Here is a 12,804-nt window from a genome sequence, read left to right as displayed (position 1 = left end):
AACCAATATGTTTAGAAAGTAATTATGAAAATAATATTCATTTTTAGTGGATAAAAAATATGTAAATATACACCGCTGATTCCGAACTGACCTGGCAACTGAAACCTCGACTGAACGGACAACTGATCGTCTAAATACACCGCTGTTTAAAAACTGAACGGACCAAAATGTAAACCTCGACTGAACAGAACTGACGTTTAAAAGGACCTTAAAATTATTAGGTTTTAAAAAGACTTTTTAATGTTTATTGTTGCAAGTATAAATACTTTTCTTCCAATACAATATCAATAGTAATAATTCATTCGATACAATACTGATATCAAGTATCGACACCTTTTGTTTTGATATGACAGACATGTCCAACTTCAACTAGGCTGTTATTTATGACACTATCCCTTGTCGTTCTTCAACTTGAACAAACATATTATTATATTTGGCTGAGAACACTGAGGTGTAACAAATTAAACACGAACATGTGTCCTTCACCATCACAAAGAAACACTCTATTTCCCATTTATCTTGAAAATAATAAGTTTTTTTTGACATATTGCACTTCGTCAAACTATTCTACTATGCGACAGTAAAGGATAACTAAGCATTCACATCTTCTCTTTCTCTCACTCCTGCGACAGGCTTTGAGTGACACAGTATGAATCAAGTAATAGGACGATGTCACACCGACGTCCTCATGGTTAATTTAAAAACGACATTTTTCTTTAATTTAAAAACACAGTTCTCTTCTTTTCGGTCGTTCCCTCATCGCTGAGGATCGTAACCACCTTGAAATTCCATCATCTTCTGAGCGACCAAAACTTTCCACCCCTCTTGATCCGCTGCTTCTCTCAAGGCAGAATAAAGGCTGCCCCCAGTAAGTTTCTTCACTTGGTCGCTCCGTCGCGCCGACCATCTTCCTCTGCTTCGCCTTCCCTGAAGACTATCCAAAACTACCAGTCTTTTGAAAATTGACTTGTACCTACCTATTATGTAAGCGCAAACATTATTTCGTCTGATTGCTTTTGAAACGTTAAAAACACCATGAAAAAAGGTGCCGGCACACCGTTCCACCGCATTACATTACAAAAAAAACCTGTACGGCCATATATTTCCGATACAACATTTTACGGTGAAGAGTGATACGGCGAACTGCATACGTACAAGTTTCCGGACAAAGTTCATTTTACCTGATTATTTATGTAAATTTGCCTTTTTAAAGGCAGATATTTTAAAAAGACTTACAAACACCTTTTTATGCTAACTTTTAACCTATTGAATCTAAAATTATTTCTATTGAATACAGGGTTCCCCAAACTTTTTGAGTCGAGGGCAACATCTATAATAATATTATAATGTAGGTATTACATACCGAAATATATACAGATTAGTAAAGAGATTAATAATAATTACTTAAAAACATTTTATTCACTGTTGTTTTTATTTAATAAAACACAATTTTTTTTGTAGTACTTTGTAGTACTTAGTGGAATAAGTACTACAAAAAAAATGCATTTTATTAAATAAAAACAACAATACAATGCAGTTCCACCATGAATTGACAGTTAACAAAATAAAAGGCATTTTATTCACAAAAAAATCAACTAAGCATATTTTGACGGTTTACTAAACTTTCTTTTGATTTCTTGTAATAATTTCTTTTGATTCTAATCTTGGGTGTAGTAAAATCGCATGTAATTTTTTGTGAATGTGTGTTTGAACCCAGAGCACAGAACATGGTTTTAATAGGTCTAGCAAGTGGCTGCCATCCTTTTCTCGTAATATAAAAATCTGTTACAAAACCTCTTCGTGGGGCGGCCAAGATACACATTGGATTGTAGGGCCTGTTAAATTTCTGCCCTTCATTCTTAATTTTTATTTCTCATGCTGTCTACAGGCGGGATAAATCTATTCTGTAAGCCGGATTCGGTCCACAGACCAATGTTTGTTGTCCCTGTCTTAAAGCATCAGTGTTATGTTCTCGAATACGTCCAAAGTATTCTTTTATAAATATTTTAGAATTCTTTTGTCTAATATATCGCAAGAGTTCATCACACAGAGGTTGAATAGTATTGTCATGTCATTATAATATTAAATACATTTCTTTAAATATATGTCTTGTTCGCTTTAATATCAACCAGTCGGTGGAATAGTCAAGGTATCGTAGTGTGACAGAAGTGGTGCTCGTCACTTGTAAAAAAAAATGCCTAAAAAATCAGCAAAACCTGAAACTCCGTAAGTGTTTGTTTTCCTCGTACCCGTTTCTAAACAGACTAAATTGTATAACATGTGGAGAAATCACGGTGGAGACAATTTATTAAATTACATTATTCATTGATTAAAATGGTTTTTCCACCAAAGAATTTTAAGATTTCCATTTCAGATCGAGATCAGCAGTTTTCTTTGACCGTTTCAAATTGCGTTTGTTATTTTTTCCTTATAACAAATTCTCGAATTCTCAAGATTCGAGATTCATCTTTTCCGATTATTTCTCAAGAATTCTCGAGACGAGATTTCTTGATAACAACCTTTACTCATAATTCATTTATTTGGATATTTAACTTGGCCATGCAGTTGACCTTTACCATTATTTGTACTACTATATAACTAAACTGTCTTCATAACCAGTACGAGACATAATGGTGAATCCATTGTATTCTAATTATACAATCTTGAAACTGGTTACTTCATACACAAGTACCTAATTGCTTGGTTTAAAAATTAGTGTCATTAAAACTAATTGAATTTTACAGATTGGTTTCTTTTTTAATGCTTGTTAAATTAAAGGTAAATTCATGCTAAATAATGGATGCCTGCAATTCTATTTGTTGTATTTGAGGTGCTGAAGATTAAAAGAGTACAAGTGACATACAGGTAGACTTACTATGTCCAAACTTATTATGCCCATGGACCCCTTCTTAAAGCGAAAACCTGACCGGGGTTCATGACTCAATAACTTCACTAACTCTACATAACGGCATAATAGAAAAGTTATAAATTTAATTTTGATGTCTTGAATGGTAAATGGTGATGTAAAAATAAAATATAAGTACTTAACCTGATCCGTGCCACGGACGAATTAACTCGCCAAAGCATGTATGTCGCGTCAGGCCACGGACGAATATATTCGCGGGTTCTTGTAAATGTCATAACTTATGAATAAACATTCTGTGTATATTTTCTAAACAATATTTGTCATTTTAATGTGAAAATATTCACGATAAACTTGATGAACATGTTGTGTTGGTAAGTTTTCACAAATATTTATCATTCCGTTCCTGTTTCATATTTTTTAAAGGATTTATTTTATTCCGAAAATAGCTGGCCTACAAGTGTCCACCTAGTAAAAATTGACTGGCAGTGATAAGGTTAAATAAAACATTTTGATATTTTTTATAGTATTTATTGAAATTATAACTTTTGTTTTAAAATACAATTTTCAATGAAATGGGTGAACCTAATAGGATCACATGAGATTATTTATGTTCGGCTCTATGTTTGTGAGTAACATCCGTAAGTCTCCACGTCTTTCCAGTCAGCTAGGTGCTGCACTAAATGCGCGTTCTACTAAATAGAAAGACAGGAAAGCAATCAACAGCCTCTGTAGTGTGACCAAAGAGATTGGAAGACTGGGGAGAGGGAACACGCCATCATTTATGTACTAAAAAATACGAATCGGAGAAAGTCAGTTGGTAATGTTGGCATTCTGGAGGTAGTACCTACTTGTTCGTGTGGTAAAACAACATGGCGGATATAATATTGTTATTCTCTCCATGTTGAAAGAAGTAAGATATTTTCGTCGACATTTTAAGTAAAAAAACCATGGCCTGTTGCAGTGCAATAGGATGCAAAGCCAAGAGGAATGCCGGCGTATCTTTTCACAGGTATTTATAATAATAATATTACATTTTTCTCTACGTTTATTGACAAATAAGTGTTGTATTACTAAACGTTATTATTCGGTAAAAAAATGTTTATTAATGGAAGAATACAAATGAGTAACAGCATTTCGGAACAATATGCATACTATTAATTATTTATACATTGATAGTTTTTCCTAAAAGATCTTTTACAATAACAATTCACACTTTTACATCAAATGTCAAATGGTTGTTTATTGCGAAAAATCCAGGGCCGTACCTATGCATAATATTATTTTGAACCCAAAATATACAATGTGTTTTTCAAAGTAAAAACTGTTAGTGCTAGTTAATGACATTCATTATTTACATAGATTTTATATTTCATTTCAGAGTTAAATATATTTTTAAGAATACCAAACAAAAAATTGTATTTATATGAAGTATGTAATGGAGTATATGTAGCAATTTTATAATGTTATATAAATTAAATTGTTTCAGATTTCCGAAAAATGAAGTTCTTCGGAAATTGTGGATTGATGCAGTCGGGCGGGAGAGCTGGGTGCCATCCAAATATTCACTACTGTGTGGGAAGCATTTCTCGGAAAGTGATTTCATCAGAGGCGGTCACATTATCCGGCTGAAAGAGTTTTCAATACCATCGATATTTTATATTAATGTACTTCAGGTGCGGTAAACACTTTGTGCATTTTACTATAGTTTAATGAAATGATATCTCTATAACAACTTGCCTAAAGTTCCTTTTGAAAATTTTGCAAATAAAATTCATGTATTTCTTTCAGTCAATGCCGAAGGTTCACAACCCGCCAACACTGGAAAAGATGGATGTTGACGTTACCTCTGATGATACATCGAAAAATAGCGCTCTACCAGCAACTTAATTTGGTTCTCCCTGTACACCCCGACGGTTTATGTTAAAGCGTAAAGTTTCTTTATTAAGATCAAAAGTAAAAAATCTTCATCAAAAAAATCGTCGACAGGCATTAAAAATCACTAGTTTAGATAATATTATTCGAGAATTAGAAAATCGATGAACGATCCCAACAAAGATTTTTTAATAAGATACTTAACCAAGTCTCAAGAAAGTCCGGTTAACAAAAAGTATTCTGCGGAACTTCGGAAATTTGCCATTACATTACATTATTATTCGCCTGCAGCTTATAGATATGTACGGCAAATTTTCAACACGTGTTTGCCGCACGAAAAAACACTTTCGAAAGTACCTACCTGTATTTTGTGTCTAATAGGTTTATATAACCAAGTAATTTTATACACAATATGTCAAAAACGAACCCATGTTATATTTTTATTTCATAAAATATTTTCAAAATACACATGTGTAAATAGGTAGGTAATATAATATACTTTTTTTTTGTTTGTAACTGTAATTATTTGTGTTTTTTATTTAACCGTTTTATCTAAACAAAAATGCTATGTTATTTTATATAGAACAATATGTAAAAACAAGACCATATTTCTTATTCCAATATTTAACCATTTGCTATTAACTGATTTGTGTATAATTTTTCATAATATTATTGTGTTTTTTGTGTTATTAAAAATAAAATACTTACATCCATTTGCATTATTTTTTCTTACCCTGAATCCTAATAAAGTTTTTATTGCGGGAACTTTTTATAATGAAAATACGTTTATCATAAATTGGTTGTAAGCTTGTGTTGATAAAAAAAAATACTCAGTGGGGCGTTTTTATGTCCGAGTATGGCCCATTTGCAGCAAAGTGTAGCTAATTTCAGAGAAGTAACACTTTCTCTCACAAAACGAGTACACACTGACATTTGTGTGCTACGAGGGTGGGTCAATAATTCCTTAGAAAAAAGCATTAAAACAGTTTTTATTTTTGTATTTTTTTTTTATTTCTCAACATAATCTCCTTGGAGCTCAATACACTTGGTTAGACGTTTCTCAATTTTTTTTAAACCGTCAGAAAAATAAGTTTTCGGAAGGTCCTCAAAATAAGCATTTGTCCGATCGATGACTTCTTCATTTGAAAAAAAACGTTGTCCACTCAGCCATTTTTTTAAGTTTGGGAAAAGGAAAAAGTCACTGGGGGCTAAATCTGGCGAATACGGTGGGTGGTCGACCAATTCGAACTTCAATTCTTCAATTTTAGCCATTGATCGTAAACATGTGTGAACACGGGCATTGTCCTGATGAAAGAGGATTTTTTTCCTGTTTAAATGAGGCCGTTTTTCTTCAATTTTGTTTTTTAGCTGGTCCAATAAAGATGCATAATAATCCCCTGTTATTGTTTTTCCTTTTTCCAAATAGTCAACGAAAATAATTCCACGTGCATCCCAAAATACAGTAGCCATAACCTTACCAGCTGATTTTACGGTTTTCGCCTTCTTTGGACATGGTTCGCCTTTCGCAATCCACTGCTTTGACTGTTCTTTCGTCTCGGGAGTATAGTGGTGTATCCATGTTTCATCTACAGTCACAAAGCGACGAAAAAATTCATCCGGATTGCGTTGCATGAGCGACAACAGGGCTTTAGAGGCCACCACCCTATTGCGTTTATTGTCGACTGTGAGCAAACGCGGCACCCATCTTGCAGAATTTTTTTTCATGCCCAATTTGTCATGTAAAATAGAAATGACGCTACCTTTTGAGATCCCTGTAACCTCAATTATCTCACTCAACTTTAATCTTCGCTCACTTAATACCATATCGTGGATTTTATTGATCATTTCTGGTGTAGTCACCTCTACAGGACATCCTGAGCGTGGTTTGTCCTTTGTTGATGTACGACCACGTTTAAATTCATTTAACCAGTTATAAATAGTTGCAAGTGAAGGAGCAGATATGCCGTGAACTAAATCCAACTCATTTTTTATTTCCTTTGCTGTTAACCCTTTTATATTAAAATGTTTAATAACAGCTCTAAACTCAATTTTCTCCTTTTTTTTGTAAACAAGCAAATTTTTTTTTTAAATGTACGAGAAACACACAACAACCCGACCAATCTGATTGAAACTTCGCAGCATACTGAATCGGTAGTGCCGCTGCATGAAAACAAACCGCTTACAGTACTAGTCGCGCCACCTGTCGGCTTTTCTAAGGACTTATTGACCCACCCTCGTACCTCTGGGGGAGGAGTCCAATATCTTTGAGTGTGACCCATAATGCAGGATATAAAATTGGTATCGGTTTTTGTAACCAGAATTTGTGGTATCCTTGTTCAAACATTGGTTTCAGCTTCCCATTTGTGGATAATTCAATAAAATGCTCCTGTATTAGTATGCATTCATCTGAATTTGTGGTTCTGCTTGCAAAAGGGTCCAACACCCAATCTGGGATAAGCAAGTGAAGAATGTCTTCAAATCTTTGACTGAGGTCAGAATGAAGACCCGTTTAGTGTTGACAATCATCTCGTTTTTGCAATTTCGAAAGATTTGGAAACTGAGAGCATTCTCCTCACCCCAAGTTTTGTTTGTATAGAATTTTTTTGCAACAAATGCAGATACTATATTTTTAGTTTTGATTAAATTTAATTGATCACCTTGTAACTTCAAATTGATTTCATTAAATTTGGCAAATAAGTCAGTATAAGCCATGTCATTTTCGGAATTAATTAAATTGAGCAGCATATCCTTGTATTTACTTTCCAGGAATTCCAACACTGAATCAAAGCGTGCATAAAATTGATCCAAACATGCACTTTTACTGTCGTATGCATGAGATTCCCAAAAACCTTATAGGCTATATACTGCACGTTTGTATGCATGAGTACAAACGTAATTAGCTGTTAAGTGACGTCACGAATGTGAGATCTCATTTGTCCTGGTGTTCGTATTATAAAATTTCATTCCCCGATAAATAATTCAAAATTTTGAAATTGTAAATGTGTCTGAAAGTGTGCGAACGGTACCATATAAATTTAATAATTATACATGAATAATTATTATGAACTTTAAATAATTTATCAGCTATTTTATCACATGTATTTTAAAATTATTCTACTGTACGAAAGGTTGTATTGCCAGTAAACTTTTCCATTTGGTGGCAACACTGAATACATTTGGTGGCAATACTTAATATTATTATGACTAACTTCACTTCAATGGGACTTCAATTATTATGAGAAATGTCAAAACAGAATAAGAATAAATGACAGAAAATGCAAATGATTTAGATCTCTGTATAATATTATCATTTATACCAATCACCGTATGACACTATTGATGTTTCCAGTGTATTTTAGAGTTGTGCCTTGTTTATTACAGTTATCTTACAATAATTAACTAGGTAGGTAGGTACCTATTTTGAAGAACGCAGAATGCTTCCACTTGTATATTTTAATGCCAGATACAGCAGTAGGTACAAATTTTTGCGGTGGTTTAGCGGAGATATTTTATCGTAATCTTACGTAAGTCCATCTTATGTCTCCATGAGAAATATTGCAAGCGAAATAGGAACGAGGCATTTTATCAGTTACCTACTATCTAGATTATAGACTAGGGATCAAAATTATACGTATTTTGTAAACAGCACGACTAGGAACTGTTTTTAGAGTTCGCAAATGTTTTACAGAATCTACAAAACGAACAAGGGCCTCAACCAAACGTTTGTTTCAATGATTGCAAAATTAAAATGACATTTGAAAGTGACAGCTGAGGTAGCCATTTTGAATGGCGCGTGACGTCAGATCGCTTACGTCACAAACAGTCTTATAAGCTATTCGATGGAAAATCGGTTAAATAGCTTATAAAGAATTTGGGAATCTCATACATACGGCCCTTAGACAACCAACGAACTGTTATTTTTTTTTACTTTCATAATAATGAAAATGTGTCACAAATATTGTTTTATATTAAACCTTTCGCGGACCCCCCAACGTTGTCCACGCACCCCCAAATTATTTTTAATTTACCACAGACAGCGGTTACAAGGACCCATGGGGGTCTGTAGGAACCACTGAGGCAGAGTATACGCTTCATAATTTTGCACTCCGGCTATAGGATGAAAATGATATAATGTATTTAAAAAATATTTGTTTACATATACATAGTATCTATTTATTTATTAATACAAGTAAATATCATGTGATCTAATTTAATGCGAGGTATCAGCCAAAGATGCGTATCAGTCTAGTAAAAAGTGCAAAGTTATGATACGTATACCCTCAATGTCCGCGATAAGTGAAATTTTGCAATCAATGCAAAACAATTTAAAATAAGAAAACACTTTTTTTATAAACTTAACAAAATAAATGTCATACATTATATAATAACAGTAATATATTAAGTATAACTTTGCTGTAAACTGAAAAAATTACATTAATTTTGATCTATAATATGTAATATGGGCCCCACAGAATGGAGGTTGTTGTATTAACAGATTTTTTGTTTTTACGAGAAATAGATTTTAGACTTGCTCAATCTAATAGGTCCATACTCTGACTCCAAACAAAAACTAGGCGATCGTGGGTGTAAAAATCTCATATACTGATGAATATTACATTTTTTGTGGATAGGTCTCTATCGACTTTGAACTCAAAGTCGATGCCGCTAGCAGCAAGCGGCACGGCGACCTCGAAGGATCAATCTCGGGAGTTCCTCGCCGTCTTTCCCGACATTGTCCGAGACCTCACCGAGGGGGAGAAGCATCTGGATGTTCCCGATGCCTCCAAATGGATCGCTAAGGTATCTATTTAACTTCATCTTTAGATAATATAATTACAGAGAAATAAATTATTTATGAACAGAATTTACTGTCGAATGGTAACACGAAAAGCCATGTTGAAGTGCAAAAATAACACTAAATTAACTCCCATGTGTGCTGTGTGAATCGCAATTTGTTTATCGGAGGGTCAAGTGTCGCTTTAGTAGAAAGGTCTAAAACCGCTTGTGTAATGAATATAATATTGTCAATACAAACCTCCACTCTGTGGAGGCCCATATGATCCTATTAGGATCGGACATGGTCGAAAGAAGAAAGAAAATTAATTATATCTGCGGTAGTTCGAAACTGCGATCCAAGGCTTCTTGTTTATACAAAGACGGCTGCTCTACGAAGTAAGCCAATGTGGTTTCGACATAGTATTTTTAGATTGTTAAAAAAATGTGAATTTTTGTGAATTTGAACCCGCACCCCCTGGTATTCACACCCACATGCCCTGACCGCTAAGCTATGTGTGCCAATTGTGACGAAATTAATGTTCAATGAAGAATGTTACATTCTTAAATCTTGTGAATTATTCGTTAAATAAAAAATAGATTCGGACTATCTTCATCCCAGATTGGTCCGGATAATCGTGTTTCTAGCGTATATGAGATTTAATTTTCATAATAATAATCAGGTCAGTAGCCCAGGTGACAGAGCAGTCATCCAGACCGTGAAAAGGTGTGAGGTTCAATTCCCACTGTGCTAAACATCTTTTCTAGGATTTTTTCTATACTTATATATAGGTATATTATGTTTTATGAGAAATATATCGATAAGAATGCTATTTTGTCCGTATATGGAAAAAAATTGGACCGTAAAATGAAATCATATAACGTATGATAAGACAACTATGGTAATAATGCCTTTACATTGTAAGTAACTGGTCTTCGAAACGATACCAAGGTTGTCAAACATATAATATTGTTTTTATCAACAGAATGATATTGCAATAGTTTATTTATACTAAACACAATGCGATAAATATAATTTCCATAACCGTTTGCAACTTTGCGTTATATTTAATATTATGTCACTTCTGCGTATTGGTTTCAATATGCTATTTGAATCATATTATCTGCTTGCAAGATGCATTTTACACGCGGTTCTCCTTAGGGACTATTAAACTGTGCATAATAAACGTTTTACTGTATTAATTTTCTAAAAACTTAACTCTGCCCACTAGTTGCTAAATGATCCGGTAATCTCTCGGTGACTCAAATTTATAAATGTAAAAATATAAGATGTAATAAAAATAAAGTACATATTCTGTGTTTAATTTCACACAATATGTAGCTGGAGGAAGGCTGTTAAGGTCCGATATAAATAGTCCCCATTAAACGATGTCAGTCATACGTATTTGTTTTTATTAAACTAAGACTACAAATTTACAGATGGTGTTGGTTAATTTTTAAAAATCAATTAAAACTAGCCTAAACCAAACCATAATAGTTTTGGTATGTTTTGGGCAATCCGACAAAATTGTACACATTTTTTCATTCATACTTATTTGTTTTCGTTGAATTAAGAATACATATTATTGTTAATTTTCTCTAATTCATTAAGCCATGCGTACACCAAACCATAATCGATAAAAAATATTATTCTATCTATAAAATATTCAAAATGATGTATGATTTAATGACATCATTTGAGATATTTTATAGTATTTTTTTACTATTATCTATTATGGCGTGGTTTTCGCAGGGTTTAGTGAACTTTAAACTCTAGAATTTTAAAAACCAATAGTATCTGTAAATATTGTAGTCTAGATCAATGAAAACAGATATAATATACAGTATAACCCCTATTTTAAGTTTTTTAAGGGAATGGAAAAAAAAACCTAATTGGATGGAAAATGTATAAGGGGGGTATTGAAAAAAGAACATTTAAATTTTATGTTTCTAAAAAAATAACGTTTTATCTAAAAACAACATTCAATTTAAATTTTTATTGAAAAATCTTGTATATTAGTTTGTTGCATTTTTGTTCTTTTGTTATGTAATTCTCTTTCAAAACTATATAAACATTTAAAAGTGTCATCTTGAATATCAGCAAAGCTTGTAAAGTAGGTTTTTACACCCTCGGTGAACCTCATTGCTTCTTCTTTTGTTGGAATATCAACCTCCTCTTCATCAGACAGTTCTTCGGAAGCGCGCGTAACTCACATATTTTGAATATTTCCGACGTAAATCGCGGGAAAGAAAAACGTAAATGCGGGTATTAAATGTACTGAAATACATCGGGACTGAAAAAATTACACGCAATTGCCGGGAAAACGTGAATTCCGGGCATGTAAAAACGAGGTTATACTGTATATGACTGACAAAGTTTAGTGTGCACTATTTATGCCGGATCTTAACAGCCTACCTACACCCTTCGCTACTGATATGTAGTGATCTGTAACATACTAAAGCATATCAAAAGCGTATTAAAAATGTTTATAAACCTCATTCTCGAAATTCCTTGTGTTTCAAATGGTAAAAAAGAATTCTGTTTCAATTCTTAGTATGTGACGATATTCCCAATATATGTCGTTGTGTGTTCAACATATTTGTATGTTTAAAATAATTGATTTACGTTAGTCAAATCCCGTTTAAAGCGGGACGTCCGTCATTTTTGTATCACGGAAAAGTTCGCGTCTTACGATGTCATTGGCAGCCATCCGGTTAAGAAACTCCGTGATTGGTATGAATGCTGCTTCATCAAACTGTTCTGGGTAGCAAATGATAACTGTCCGACCTCTGCTAGGGGATGACACAATAGTAAGATAAATATAACAAGTTATAGAAATCGGCATATCGAAGGGGCAGACATATGACACTGTAGTTGTTTTATCCAATTGGAGATTCTGATCGGATGCATTTGGTATCAAGTAAGACCTGCGTAGACTGTAGTCACAAATTTTTGACTCTTACACAAGCATCAGAGCCCTTAAAAGGGCAATCATTTTTGATGTTGGGTATCGGACAAAATAATCCAAAATACTATGCGATATAAATAAATGTTTTAATTGACACCGATTATTGTATTATATTTTCCGTTTTTTTCTTACAGATTTTACAGTACAATGTTCCCGGTGGAAAGAAAAACAGAGGCCTGGCATGCGTGGTGTCCTACAAACTTCTGCAGGAGTCGAAATCCATCACTCCCGAAAATATCAGGCTGGCCAACATAATGGGCTGGTGTGTTGAAATTGTAAGCACAATTAATGTTGCCATTATTATACAGACATATTATTTGAATC

The 12,804-nt window shown here is 33.5% G+C and overlaps 1 protein-coding gene across 1 annotated transcript in view; it reads left to right on the top strand.

Moving 5' to 3' along the window:
- LOC147074596 (uncharacterized) overlaps positions 1-12,804 on the top strand; it is a 48,668-nt gene that overhangs the window by 1,552 nt on the left and 34,312 nt on the right. The window contains exons 2-3 of the mRNA XM_085943989.1: positions 9,370-9,538; positions 12,615-12,755. Coding sequence (XP_085800115.1) covers positions 9,370-9,538; positions 12,615-12,755 — 310 coding nt within the window. The remainder of the gene's footprint in view (positions 1-9,369; positions 9,539-12,614; positions 12,756-12,804) is intronic.

This window comes from Rhyacophila brunnea, unplaced genomic scaffold, assembly GCF_057557595.1.
Source record: "Rhyacophila brunnea isolate RB1 unplaced genomic scaffold, BYU_Rbru_1.0 scaffold_16, whole genome shotgun sequence".
Lineage (NCBI taxonomy): Eukaryota > Metazoa > Arthropoda > Insecta > Trichoptera > Rhyacophilidae > Rhyacophila > Rhyacophila brunnea.
This window is presented reverse-complemented; position numbering and strand designations above follow the sequence as displayed.